Here is a 14632-nt window from a genome sequence, read left to right as displayed (position 1 = left end):
AGACACCTGCAGGGCTGGCATGTGTGGTAGATGTGGAGACAATAGGGGATTATGTGGCATCATTTTCAAGTGGGGTTAGCCACATTTGACCTTGGGACCAGTTAGTCCGCAGATCATCTATTCTGAATGCGGCCACAGTAAGACTTTACCTTGATCTCCAGGCAGCCCAGGCAATCCGGGCTCTCCTTGCTTCCCATCAGGTCCCTTGTTCCCCTCTTCTCCCATCTCTCCCTTGGGGCCAGGGCGTCCGGGGAGACCATCGAACCCTGGGTTCCCATCCCTGCCTGGTAGACCCTGGTCTCCCCTGGGTCCTGAGGGTCCCTCGTTACCTGCCTCACCCTTCTCGCCATCTCTGCCAGGGATGCCACCCAGACCATCTGATCCTGGGGCTCCCTTGGTTCCGGGTATGCCTTAGAGAAAAGCAACAAAATTACAGAAAAACTTATACAGGGTTTTCTTAGTAAATAAGATTGTGAGGGGGAAAATGGTGATTCACAGGCCTAGAATACTCCATACAAATCGATTCTGATCATGTGTTTGACTTCAGTTCACGAAAGAGATTATTCATAATCACCAATTTAAGACTGTGCATAAAAGCTGGTTTAGTCATCTTTCAAAATGACATAAATAACACAACTTTTTATGTCTTCAAAATGTTTCAAGGTGCTACCTGGGAAGCCATCACGTCCGGGCGTTCCATTATCCCCCCTCCTTCCTGGTAAACCATTCTCTCCTGGCGCCCCCTTCAGGCCAATTCCTGGAAGACCTGGCAATCCATTTTCTCCTGAAAACAAGAAAGAAAAATGTATGATTATAAAATATTGCAGTTTTCTCACTGTCTACACAAATCAAGTAAAAGGAATTTTTAAAACTGACTGACAATGGGCATTTTGACCTGACAGGGTCAGTTTGAAGCAAATTTTGATCTAGACTCTACTTTTTCTCAGTTGCCTCACTTTAAGGGGAAAAAACCCACATCTTAAGGGAAAAAGAAGAACCTTTATTTGCTGGTCGTAGGCCTGCTCAATATGTCAGCCCTATGCCATTTCTCAACTTGTCTAACTTTAAGGAGTCAAAAAGGTCCACATTTTTAGGAAAAAAATTACTTTGCTGGTTGCAGGCTTGTTCAATATGCCAGCCCTACTCACCTTTCATCCCCTTCAATCCCACATCCCCTGGCCGTCCCGCCAAACCCTTGGGTCCATCTCTTCCCGAGATACCACGCTCGCCCTTAAACCCATCAAAACCTGGTTCTCCTTTCTGCCCATATCCTGTGCCAACTGCCCTGCCAGGTTCACCCTTGAGTAAAAGATTTTATATACATTCACTGAAACTAATAATCACTATCTAAAACAGCATATGCAAAGATAGATACTTTGGCATATCCATGTTAAATAGTATATATTATAGTAAAAACTTGGGGAAAATGCAAATACTCTTCAATTACCCAGAAAGCTAGAAAAGTCCTTAATCCAAACATTGCATCTTAAAAAAGAGGGAATATTACTTTAAATATTTAGAACTGGCAGCAATGCAATAACAAACAAATTCATCCTATCAATGGCCACTGGGTTTTCTGATGTCCACAACAGCCCCACCTACCCGTGGTCCTCTGTTGCCATCAGGACCAGGGTCTCCTCTCTCACCAAAAGGACCTGGCAGACCTGGGATGCCATTTCCTCCAGGCATTCCAGGGAACCCCTTGGCTCCAGGAGTGCCCCTTTGACCTGATGGTCCCCGGAGACCGTTATCGCCTTCCCTGCCACGGAGCCCAGGGAATCCTGACTCTCCAGGTTGACCTTTGATTCCAGGCAAGCCTAAGGAGAGCAAATTCAAAGTATTACAACTTATATAATGCATGAGAAATTTAAGGAAAAATGTATCATATTTCTTTAAATTATAGGTAATCTTAATTACCCTCAGGACCATAACAACCTACCTGGTGCTCATGATGCACCTCAGAAATATGACAACCTGAATCTTAGTTTTCCCCTGTAACATGACAACCTACCTGGTGCTCATGGTGCACCTTGGGGACATGACAACAGGACTGAATCTTGGTTATCCTCTGTAACATGACAACCTTCTTGATACTCTAGAGGCACCTCATGAACATGACAACCTGACTGAATCTTGGTTATCCCCTGTATCATGACATCCTAACTATATCTTGGTCATCCTGTGTAACATGACAACCTACCTGGTATTCCTGTGGCCCCATCAAGTCCAGATTCTCCCCTGGACCCAGGGGGGCCTGCATCTCCTCTGTACCTTTCCAATACCACTGATGGAGCAGCATCTCCTTTATCACCTAAAATCAACAATATTTAGATAAAGAAACTAAATATCATCTCCAAAATCTTTACATGTATATTTCTAATAGTTTTTTCTACAAGCTTACTGTGGTAATAGGTCAAGACATTGAAAAAGTATATTCGATGTATCTTTATCACTGCCCCTCCCCCCCCACACACACACATACAGTTTTACCACACCTTAAGACATACACAACACAAGTCTCCCCTTACAGATCCTTAATCCACATCATTACACAAAAGTCCCTATTCACATTATGCAAGCACATTTAACAGATGTTTTTACTCTGTTTCACAAGTTCACTGTTTGGACCATTCAAAGTTAATCAGGTTAGTTAACCATGGCTCCATTTAAATGACTCTCTTTCATAAAAGCCTGGCTAAAAGGTGTCAATCTCTCGAACAGGAAACGTGCTTGTCACAATGTGAAAAGGACCATATACATATTAACTATCACAGTGTTACCTGGAAATCCATTCAAACCAGGGTCTCCAGGAGGCCCAGGAAAACCATCATCACCGCGCTGACCTACAAAACCTTGCACGTCTTCACCAGGAGCCCCTCTCAGGCCAGGCTGCCCTGGGGAGCCTTTGGGACCATCTTGGCCATTTAACCCTGGACGACCTACTGCCCCCTACAGGAGAAAAACACAGCTAGATTGTATAAACAGGAAAAAATTGTGCCTCTTTTTTAAAAAGAATTTTCAAGTCTTTATATACAATGTGCCTCACAATAATTACTTAAATTCACATAAAATACTTTGAAATACTTTCCTTTTGCTAAATTGGATTTTACTTCAATTTTCTTTGAACATGCAAGCAATCAATGTTATAATCTGATATGTATTGCTTTTACATTTCTACAGACTCTACATCATTTTACTGTCTCAAAAACAGGTAAATGATTTTCTTTCAGGGCCAACTTAAACTGGAGCATTTTATTGAAAATCACCAGATCTTTCATTAATTTTTGTGATCCTTAAAAAAAATCTGAAATGTAATTGGGGGGGGGGGGGGGGAAGTGTTGTGTGTGGGGGAGGTGGAGAGGAAAGTCTCTAGAAAGCCTGTTCGACTACTGTAGTCAAATGCTGCAGTTTTAGTTCCTCTCCAAAGTGAACAAAGCCTTTTAACTCCACATACCTTCATTCCTTTTTCCCCAGGTAACCCAGGCAACCCAACATCACCATTCCCGCCTGGTCGTCCCGGCAACCCTGGCAATCCCTGGAAACCCTGGTCTCCTGGCTGGCCTTTTAATCCAGGAACTGGCCGTGGAATGATCAGTTCCCCTCGCTCTCCCTTCAGCCCGGGTAGGCCCTCAAACCCATTACGTCCCTGTTGTCCTGGCAGACCTCGGGCACCTGGCCGACCTGGGTTTCCTTTCGGGCCTGGGAAACCAGGTGGGCCAGTAAAACCAGGAGGACCTGGGATGCCATTAGCACCTTGATGGAAGAAAGGGAAAGTTACTGCATGTCATCTACAACTCTCTTGAGCATAAAGAATGCTCAGTTCAAGAACATATGTGAGGGAACTGGTTGGAGGGGTTATAACCAATAATGTATGCCATCAAAAAGAATATCAAGAACAAAGAAATACTCACTTCAAGAACCTATGTAAGGCAACTGGTTTGCATTTTTCACAAGAAGAGAGAAATATTCATATGGAGTTCTGCATATTCTATTTTTTAAGGATCAGTAGCACACTAAGAGATCAAGTGATAACTGCCCAATACCACCATGGCTCACCTTCTCTTCCCTGCTCTCCAGGCTCTCCTTTCCCTCCAGGTGGACACTGGCCACAGTCATCTCCCTCTGGCCCTGAAGGTGGATAAATAACACGGGTGACCTACATAGTCTGACACTGACCTTGGTGTTAAACCACATTCAAAATGAATTAAATGAAAGACCTGCCAAGGAATGCAGTCTGACTTAAATAGTAGCAGTAACCTGGTAGCTATACCACCTAGCGGTCAGTGAATAACAAAATCTACTCACATCTGTCTGATGAAAATGTCCAAGATGGTCATAAGCTGACAGTATAAAAGTATTTCAGCTTATAACAAATAAAAATTATCAAACACAAGCTGAAATTCTTTCATACTGTTAGCTTACGGCCAACCTCATCGTAGGCCTTCATCAGACTGACGTAGGTAGAAGTTGACACTCACTGACCCCTAGATGAAATAGCGGCTGTAAGCTAACAATATGAAAGTTTTTTGGCATGTATTTGATAATTTTCATTTATGATCTAACTACCAAGTTTATAAACATTTTTGCTTATTTTAGCTATGTTTTATACATATTATATATATAATTTTATCCCACTTTACCTTTTAATCCATCCAGTCCCCTCTGGCCATCCCTTCCCTGGAACCCAGGGTCACCCTTCTGTCCAGGGGGTCCTGGGAAACCTTTTGGTCCAGGAAATATTGGTCCCGTCCAGGGTAGACCAGGGTCTCCTACAAACCCTATCTCACCAAGATCCCCAGGGGGTCCACCTCGCCCAGACCGCCCCGGGAGTCCTGTAAACCCAGGGGGCCCCTCTACTGTCTGGCCTTCCTCGCCTTTCTCGCCTGGCAAACCCTGTAAACCTGGCAATCCACGGTCACCTGGGATACCATCAAAACCCGGGGGTCCTGGAATAGAACATATGTACATATATATGCGTCAAGACTAAACATATGGTCAGTTTAAGGCAGTGTAAACCTGCAATACATTATCTGTGTGTGTGTGTGTGTGTGTGTGTGTGTGTGTGTGTGTGTGTGTGTGTGTGTGTGTGTGTGTGTGTGTGTGTGTGTGTGTGTGTGTGTGTGCAGGCACGCACATGTTGAGAGAGAGAGAGAAAGAGGAAGAGAGAGAGAGAATATACATGGCTGTAAATGAATGATACACATCTTGCTGCTATCACAGTGTTACATAATTCCATTGAGTTCTACATGTATAAGGAATATTCCTAAATTCAAAGCTAGTGGTATTAATATGACATACCTGCTGGTCCAATTTCACCCTTCATGGAGTACCCAGTACTTCCTCTAGGTCCTGGAAGTCCATCCCTTCCCGGGTCTCCACGGTAACCCTTGGGTCCATCTCTGCCTTGAAGGCCTGGGGCACCTGGTCAAGCAATGGGAAAATATGTCCAAGTTGGGGAAATGTGTTTCTTTTCTGTCATTTTTGGAAGTTAGTATTTAAATCAAATACAGTGGTCCAGTCCAAGAACAAGTCTTCAAAAACTTGACACACCTTCACTCTGGGCCATCACTTAAATTTACCATTAAAAATTATGTTCAAATCAAATTAAATAGGTGCCAATTATTTTTATTTTTATTTTTTTTACCAAAATATAGTTTGCTTTACCACCCTTTAATAGCATAAAAACTAGTCTAGTTAAAAATATGATATGTCAATTAATATAAAATTATACAAAAATAACACCACTAATGCATTTCATAATCACTGAATGCAGCAGCAAATTACCAGGAATTCCTGGACCACCCGGTATCCCAGGCAACCCTTGTCTGCCTATTGGCCCGGGACCTCCTGGGCCAGGACTATCTGAACCTCGCCTGCCCTGGAAAGTAACAATGGATATTTATAATAATAATAATAATAATCATCTTTATTTGCAACTAGAGGTAGTTGAGTTATACAATTCTATGAAGTATATATAAATACAGTGGGGTATAATGCGATATATTAGAACAGTTAGACGCCTGGTCATTACATTACTGGGACGATCTCCCTGGGGAGGATACAGCCCAGCTGCCATATGAGGTGCTGAATAGTTTGAATAGTAAAAGTATGAAGAATGAAGAAATATATCTAAGTTGTTGTTTCATTTGAAAAAAAAAAGCAATCTTTTACAAAAAAGATCTTTTAATTGATGAAGTAACTTACTGGGTCTCCCTGGGGGCCATCTGGACCCCTGAACCCTGGGTCTCCTCTCCTACCCTGGGGAAAAAAACAAATAGTTCTTTATCAGTAATGTTATCATTTCTGCTGTATCTCTTCAAAATTTGATTATTTTCCATCTGCTATTTTATTCATAATCAAGATTACTACAACTATAGATTAGCTACTGTTTGAGTGGACCTTTTAAAGAGATCCTGAGATACAAGCACTATAGGCATAAAGTTCTATGTGGGAGGTCAGGAGTCATAAAAAAACACTCAAATATCTGAATAAATCCAGAAATCTTTCATCTCTAGTTTTTGAGCTGAGTGGCCAACACTATAACTTCTTTTCACTCATTATAACCTTAATATATTAACTGTTAACAACAAAGTAGGACTTAACAAATGCAAAACTTACAGAGAAGCCATCACGTCCAGGAATACCATCAAAACCTGTGGCTCCTTTCATTCCTTTAGCTCCTGTAGGGCCAAGGGGTCCCTGCTTGCCACGCTTACCCTATTTATACAATGAATATGTTGTATGAATAAACAAGACATAAAGTATTCACAGAGAAAGAATATGTCAATATAAAGTTATTGCATTATAAGAAATAATGAATTAAGAAATATCAGTCTTTACAGAGTTTTAATTAGATTATAGAGTTATTTAACTGGGTGCATTTGACAGTCATTCAAATGATTAAACTTTAAGACAAGCAACATTCTTATTTCACCAATATATTACTCCTGTGATAACTTAATCTTACTCTGCGTCCTGATGGCCCAAACATTCCCTTCTCCCCTTTAGGTCCTGGCAGGCCTGGGATACCCTGCAATTATATAACATTACCGTATTTGATATATTTAATAGAGCATGGGCTCCACTGCAGTCTATAACATTGTGAAACTATTTGATATATTAAATAAGGAAGGTCTGGGCTACGCTGAAATTATAAAACATTGTTTTCATCAATTTTTTGACTATAGCCTTTATATTATTTCTTTCAGGTTTTGTTGTTAAGTCTACTGAATAAATTTGGATTTTAGACTCAAATTAGATTTTTATTATTATTATTATTATTTTTATTGGATTCGTTGAGAATGTGGCCACTGTATCACTATAATTTTTCACTCACATTTCTCCCTGGTTGTCCTGGCGATCCATTGAACCCCCTCTCACCCCTGTCTCCCTTCATCCCTTGGTCTCCTTTCGGTCCCTGGACCAACTCTGGAGGCTTGTCAATTCCTGCAGACCCAGCGATACCCTTGGGACCCTGGGGACCTGGAGGACCCTGGGGGGAGAAAATGGAAGTCGGTGAGAGAATCAAATGCTGAAAAATGTTCTGGGTGAAGATGTTGAAGATTTTTGGCCCTCTAGTGATCTTGAGGATGTTAACTAATATTGGAAGATTGTTTTGGTGTGTGTGTGTGTGTGTGTGTGTGTGTGTGTGTGTGTGTGTGTGTGTGTACAAGCACGTGTGGTTGCAAAGACATTTTGGATAAAATTTGTAACTTCAAAAAAAAAATCTATTTGAACTTTAAAATTAAAAACAATGACCACAATTATGACTATGTGTAAAACTGACCAGAAATCTAAAATGATTATGCTTTATACGGAAGTTCTACTTATCACACTCTTACAAGCATATATACACACACACACATTCACACACTCATGTCATATTCCTACCGGATCTCCATCTATTCCTTCCCCATCTTTTCCCATAATTCCTTTTGGACCATACTCTCCTGGTACACCAGGTGGCCCCTGTGTGATACAGAAAATATGGGAATTCATCACAAACTGAATTTCAAACTGTTGTATCTTTTTCAGATTTAACGTTTGTCATAAATAAAAGAAAAGTTAATAAAATATCTTCATGCATGATTCTAACTCTAATTACCATAACATATATGCATATTTTTATGTTCAAATGTGTACCAAAATCATAATAATTTCTACCCAAACAGAAAAAAAATCAAAACCTTTATCTTAATCCAGATGTATTAAATGGCAATTTTCTATAATAAGAAAGGAAACACGATAAACTGTAGAACAGTCACATTTAAATTTTGTTTCAGAGTCTTTTAACTTAAAAATAATGCTACACAACCACCCATACAAAAGTATATATCTATACAGCATGACAAATACCTTTCTCCAACTGGCAGCAAAATTTGAAATAAACACAATTTTATAAATCTGGTACATTGTAAATATGGTACAAAATACTACATGATTAGTAAATAAGTTAGATGTTTTTAAAACTCCAATCTAAATTGTGGAACACGATTTGCCACTTCCAGTTCACTACTTCATTCAGACATGAAGATGGCCTCCGTTCAACTTTGGTATCCTTACCTGAAAACCTGCCTCTCCTCTGGGTCCCTTCTCTCCATTGTATCCAGGAATACCAGGCAGTCCCTGGAACATAATCACAACCACTTGTTGAGAATAAATTACAGATTAAGAGTTGGTGAACACATCCAAAAGCGAGCAATCTCTCTCTCTCTCTCTCTGTTCATGCTCCTTTACATTTCGTATCAGCGTATGTGTGTATGTGGATAATTGTGTAAGCATACACGTGTGTGCTTGCGTATGCATGTGCATTTTCTCACCCTCTGTCCTGGTTTTCCGTCTACTCCTCTGTCACCCCGGAGTCCCTGCCCTGTGCCCAGGATTGTCACCTCTCCTTGCTCTCCCTAATAATAATAATAATAATAATAATAATAATAATAATAATAATAATACAGGCTCTTATCATCCTTTTGTTCAGTGTTGAGAATGAACAGTTTTACTTTATTCATTATGAAGCATATATTCTGCATTATTTATATATTACATTACTAAATGTAAAGTGCTGGATTGTAAATGCTTAAAACAGACATAAATAAATTGTTGTGCTAGATTGAAAATACTTAAAACAGACACTAATAAATTCTTGTCTTTGGAAGTAAAATGTCCAACTGAAAACTCAATCTAAAATCATCAATGAAAAGATTAACAAGCAACAGATGCACACAAGGCACATCTGATTGTGTCTGGGTGTTCCAGCTCATCCCAACACAATCAGTCTTCTCTATCACAATCTTAACCAAGTACATCCATCAATGAGTCCTAACCTTTGGTCCATCCACTCCTGGTATACCCCTGGGACCCTGCTGGCCTGGCTGACCTTTGAACCCTGGCAGACCTGGCTCTCCCTGAAATAATGGAGGAAATATTACAATATGTTTTATGTAGAAATGAAGTTCGCTTAGTGTTCTCTAAAATAAAGGTGAAAAAAAAATTACCCTCTCTTTATACAAATCATTATCATCAATACATTCAAATTACTTTTTCATTTTAAATACAAATACATAAAATCTTTAGTATTAAGGATGAAATTAACCAGGGAAAGAAGAGAAATAAGGAGGTTGTTAAAGCTAACTTTCTGGAGGATATCTGGTATTGAAGTAGTTGACAACTTTAATATTAGAAACTTGATGGCCATCTGTGTGGGCTGTTAACCCCTCAGTGGTCCACTTGTGGTTCTCCAGAGGACCAGGTTATTCTGGTCTATCAAAACAATTTACACTTCAAAACACAGCTAATGGCTGAGGCATTTGCACACAGTATAAACATAGGGCAGGGAGAAGACTTTCATTTAATTTTTTTTTACTTTTCCAGAACAGGACAGGAGGTTCAGATTAAGGGCTCATTCTCATTTGTGTAGGTTAATAATCCAACTCCCAGGGAAAGGGGGGGGGGGACTGTAGCTGAATGCAATCAAATTAACAGACTAACATGTCTCCTCTTGCTTCCAACATACTTACTTTATCACCAGCTTTTTCTACATTCTACTCAAGGGGAGGCATGTAAATCTGTTAATTTGATTGCATTCAAAAAAAGCCCCCAGGGAGTTGAATCTATCTATGCAGAATAAAAATTTCATTGGAAATGAGACCTAAAAGCTGGCAATAAGTTCACCCTGTATCTGCAATGAGATGCAGTTTCAGTGGCTATGATAAACAGACTAAAACCACCATTTGCTTAAACTGTTCTCCTTCAGTCTGATATATACATCATTACCTAAGATTACTAAATGATTTAAACCAATCCGTCATCACACCCTAGAAAAGAAATTAGCAAAGTATTTATCCCTGTACCCATTCCCACACACAAACCATCAACACGTAAACATGTGAGCGCCAGTTTCCACCCTCAAACCACTAATGTGTGTGAAGTCAGTGGAAAATACATTGTTCACAATAATATTTAGCCTGATTAACTCTGACCTTAACACAAGGTCCTGTGCCACTTCACACATAAGGTGATGATAATTCCTTCCCCAGCTCCCATGCTACCTGATATATGGCACCTTGTGTGTTCAAATGTTTGAGTTGCCATGGTGTTGTCATGGCAACGTGATTTAAGGTGTCAAGTCTTTGACTATCTGAGGTTTGTGCAAGTGTCCTCTGACGGCTCTTGATGGAATATTTTTTGATAAATAGTTTCATGATTTTCAAACTTAATGTTTCCCCTTCACAATCTCTTGCACTTATCAAAACTTGTCAAAGCAATATGCGTAAAGGGGCCACTGACAGGATTCTGGCACAATGAATTTAGGTCTTTTTACATTTAATATTATACTGGGGCATTCCAACTATAGTGGTATATTTTTTTAGACTGACAGCTTTTAAACTCTTAAAATAGTTTAGTTACTAAGTAGGAAATTCACCTAAACAGAGCCTTCTAAGTCAACACAGTAAATCAATTTTGTTTGGTACAAATATGGTGACCTTGCAAAAGCAAATTTATCCTTTTCGGGGAAATTTCTTAGTAAAACCTCTAAAGAGATACAGCTTAAGATGGAAGAATTAGATATAATGCTTGATGTAAAAAGACCTTAGATAACAATAGTCCTAACCCCCTGTAGTCCTCCGTGATTTTTTATAATTACTTAACAACTATTATTCTATCAAGTTCAAATCACCATATTCTTCTGGGTCAACTTTATCAATGTATGTTAGGAAGGTCAGATTTTCCTAAAAATGCCAAAAATGCTCCAAAATTAAGTTATTTTTATAACTGGCTTTTCTGAAGGCTCAGGGATTTCTATTACAAAAGGTTACTATTGAAAAAAAATATTTTTTTACATATGTTACAATTTAATACTATGTAATTTCATGATTTTAATTTTACATTAAATTAATTACAAAAGCACACTGTATTTATCCAGCAGCAATATTTCTTTTCTTTTTCCATTTTTTTTCTCTTTCTTAAGGTCAGACCCAGTAATAGCGCCAATGCAGTTCATGTTCTTCATAAAGCAGAAGCATTCTCAGAACGGAATTAATAATAAAAACACAATTGTTTCAATTGAAGAACTGTTCTGCAGAAAACATGTTCTATGTGTGTTTGCACTGAGCTAGACTGAGTAAACACATGACTGGATGCTTAGACTGTTTTTTTAAGAGCTCTGTGCTCATATGTCATGGGTTTCAAGTGTACCTTAATGCTGAATCTTACCACCAGGTGTCACCAGCAGCATGATGCAGCACACTGGTACACTTATTTCACTTACGATTATCTTCAAAAAGATTATGCACATCAAAAAAACTTATTTCTGACACTGAAATTTTTTAGTTCGATTGGAAAGGTATAATTTTATCAAACTTTTCAAAATCTTTCGCATCCATCAAGCTAAATTATAGACCCAAATGTGCCGTTTCATACAGAATGCATTTCCTTCACAAGTTTTTTATTTTCTAAAGATTGTTAACTACACAAACCAGTCATGAGCCTAGGTTTAAAAAATATAATAAAATTAAATTTAAAAAAACCCTCAGAACCAGATTTTATTGCAGACATTGACAAATCTCAGGAACCATCAGAGTTGAATTAAAAAATGCAGAATTCCACATTTTTGTGGAAAAAAACTCACGTCTGCCAAACAAATAAAGATGACCATATTATTTCTTTCACTTCTCAATGTGCTCATGGGTGTTAACTAACACCTGAGCCAATTGGGGAAGAAGTTCTTAAAAACCATGGCAAGATTTTTAGATAAAAACACTCATTTTTTTTGGCAACACTTCAGTGCAAAAACTCAAATTTTTAAGGAACCATGTGTGAGAACTGTACTAGGAATAAAACCTTGGCCTTAGGGGCACAACAAAACAGCTAATACATCAAACATGGCATAACAGCTGAGCTTTTGTGTTCAATTTTCTGGAGACTCAAAGTTAACCACCCACACACGGCACTTGTGCTTGTGATTCTGAAAGGAGGCTCATTTCTTTTTATATTTCATACAGGGGTGTGGGTGGCACAGTGTGTGTATGTGTGTGTGTGTGTGTGTGTGTGTGTGAGAGAGAGAGAGAGAGAGAGAGAGAGAGAGAGTGGGCGTGTTTGTGCCTGTGTGGCACAGTAGGTTTATATTCCACAAAGGCAATATCCAGATCGTCATCCTACATAGGGATAAACATACACGATAAACATACACTTACACTTCGTGGAGTGCGCAAAAGGTATTCAAATTCCAAACATCATTTAGAGCTCATAAGCTGAAAAGTTGTGAACAAGACTTCCTCAAGAGGACCTTGAATTTTGACTAACAACCCCAATAGGGTAAAATCATTAAAACTTTGTTACCTGAGAAAAGTTTAAATAGTTTTGTTCAATATATTCACCAATAAATAAATTAAAAAAAAACAGTTTCAGCCACTGAACTCCAATTTGATGAATTTGGTAGTAAGCAAAGGCTTCAAGAAATAGATTTTTAGGGAAAACCCGTTGCAGACATCAGACTAGCTGGATCGATCCAGCTCTACGGAGATTCTCACTAAAGTGCAGTCAGTGTAATCAGCTTAATTGCCTGATACCCAGCAGGGGCGGACAGAGGCTGTGGTCTTGGTCTTTCAAAAGACAGTCAGAATACTTTAAGCTGCACTGACGGGAATCTAATTTTTTCTGTCTGAAGACAGTCAAAATTGGAGGACTGATCAACAAAGAATATTTGAAAGACTTTCAAAAATAACTCTGGATCCGCCCCTGCCCAACCCCCTTGAACAGCTAGGGGGTAATAATTTTGACTGCTGTAGTGATAGCAAAACTCATCCCTTACCTTGGTTCCATTGCACCCTGGATAACCCGGCTCTCCTACTGGTCCATCCAAACCTTGCAGACCCTGAAAAAAATAATATTCAAAAATCATTTTCTGCTAATTGTTCATGGCTCAGATCTTGAATTTAGTGAAGTTTTTGGAATGCCAATACAAAAACATTCTAAAAAAATTAACCAGATTTTATTTAGTGCAAAAATTGGAGGAAAAGTTAATGGTGATTCATGATATTCATTTTTTCAAATTTCAGCCGATGACTTCAGTTCCTGTCCAAAGTCCATCTTTATCAATTTGAAATGTAGAAACAAACCTCAACTCAAATGTCAACATAAAGCAAAAGCTCCAGGCTAACTATTGCGTAATTTTAGAAAAACATTCCAGTTTAATTTCTGGAATCTATTTGCAGCTCATCTGTTGCCAATCATCTGGGTATCATGAATGGATGAGGCCATAGAAACTGTCTCCCAGCTGACAGACACATTGCAGTTACACAACACACAAACAGAATTCTTATTACTGGCACCAGGTTTACAGACCCTAATGCCATAAAATTAGATGATCTCTCAAGTGGTTTGAATACTTTTCCTGATGAAGTCATGACATCGAAATTTCCTGCAGGTTCTTCCTTTCAAAATATATCAGTTAACATATCATAAACCAAAACTTGCCTTTGTCTGTGATCCAATTTCTATGGATCCATTCCATTTGACTAACTCTGTTTTCTGTTATTTACAAGATCCTTTCAGCCATTTTATGTATCAATATACCTAACAAATTTAAAACTTGGAAAGTATAGACTGGGGATGGGGGTGGGTGGTTCATTACACCCTGTGTTTTAGACCCCATTTCCAGAGATTAGATTGATCTACTTTAGATCAACCTAACTCCCTGGGGGTTCACGCTAAATAGCTGTCAGCCGGGCGGACACGAAAGTTAATTACCCCCTTACAGCTTGTAGTAGGCGGGACGGACATTTAAGCCAGATTATCTGACAGTAATCTAGTGAGACTCCCCGCGGGGATAGATCGATCTAAAAGGTCTGGGAATACAGCCTTAGAGGTTGGTAGAGCACTGATATATATAGGGAGCTTTCAGAACAATCTGATCTACAGCCTAACAGATCCACAGATCAAATATGGCTGACCCACTTAAAAGAAATGCACCGTGTGGTCTTCCCACATCTGTACTCGCCATCCCTGCAGGAGCTTACCTATTAATTCTCGGCTCTGAGATGTGGGAGGTGGGGAGAACATCAGGGGATTAGGTGGCACTGCTTTTAAGTGGGGCCGGCCATATTAAGTCCACGGATCAAATAGTCCGCAGATC

At 39.3% G+C, this 14632-nt stretch overlaps 1 protein-coding gene across 1 annotated transcript in view; it reads right to left on the bottom strand.

The window, feature by feature from the left end:
* Positions 1–14632, bottom strand: part of LOC106177183 (uncharacterized) — a 31741-nt gene that overhangs the window by 8830 nt on the left and 8279 nt on the right. The window contains exons 5-24 of the mRNA XM_013559885.2: positions 13310–13372; positions 9324–9404; positions 8820–8903; positions 8563–8625; positions 7891–7968; positions 7337–7492; positions 6968–7030; positions 6619–6717; positions 6205–6258; positions 5785–5878; positions 5299–5421; positions 4641–4946; positions 4057–4128; positions 3455–3753; positions 2781–2949; positions 2201–2311; positions 1603–1817; positions 1149–1299; positions 671–784; positions 150–410 (exon numbers count right to left, since the gene is read on the bottom strand). Of these exons, the coding sequence (XP_013415339.2) occupies positions 150–410; positions 671–784; positions 1149–1299; positions 1603–1817; positions 2201–2311; positions 2781–2949; positions 3455–3753; positions 4057–4128; positions 4641–4946; positions 5299–5421; positions 5785–5878; positions 6205–6258; positions 6619–6717; positions 6968–7030; positions 7337–7492; positions 7891–7968; positions 8563–8625; positions 8820–8903; positions 9324–9404; positions 13310–13372 (2656 nt within the window). The remainder of the gene's footprint in view (positions 1–149; positions 411–670; positions 785–1148; positions 1300–1602; positions 1818–2200; positions 2312–2780; positions 2950–3454; positions 3754–4056; positions 4129–4640; positions 4947–5298; positions 5422–5784; positions 5879–6204; positions 6259–6618; positions 6718–6967; positions 7031–7336; positions 7493–7890; positions 7969–8562; positions 8626–8819; positions 8904–9323; positions 9405–13309; positions 13373–14632) is intronic.

The sequence above is a fragment of the Lingula anatina genome, chromosome 10, assembly GCF_051362555.1.
Source record: "Lingula anatina isolate TDL-2025a chromosome 10, LinAna3.0, whole genome shotgun sequence".
Taxonomy (NCBI): domain Eukaryota; kingdom Metazoa; phylum Brachiopoda; class Lingulata; order Lingulida; family Lingulidae; genus Lingula; species Lingula anatina.
This window is presented reverse-complemented; position numbering and strand designations above follow the sequence as displayed.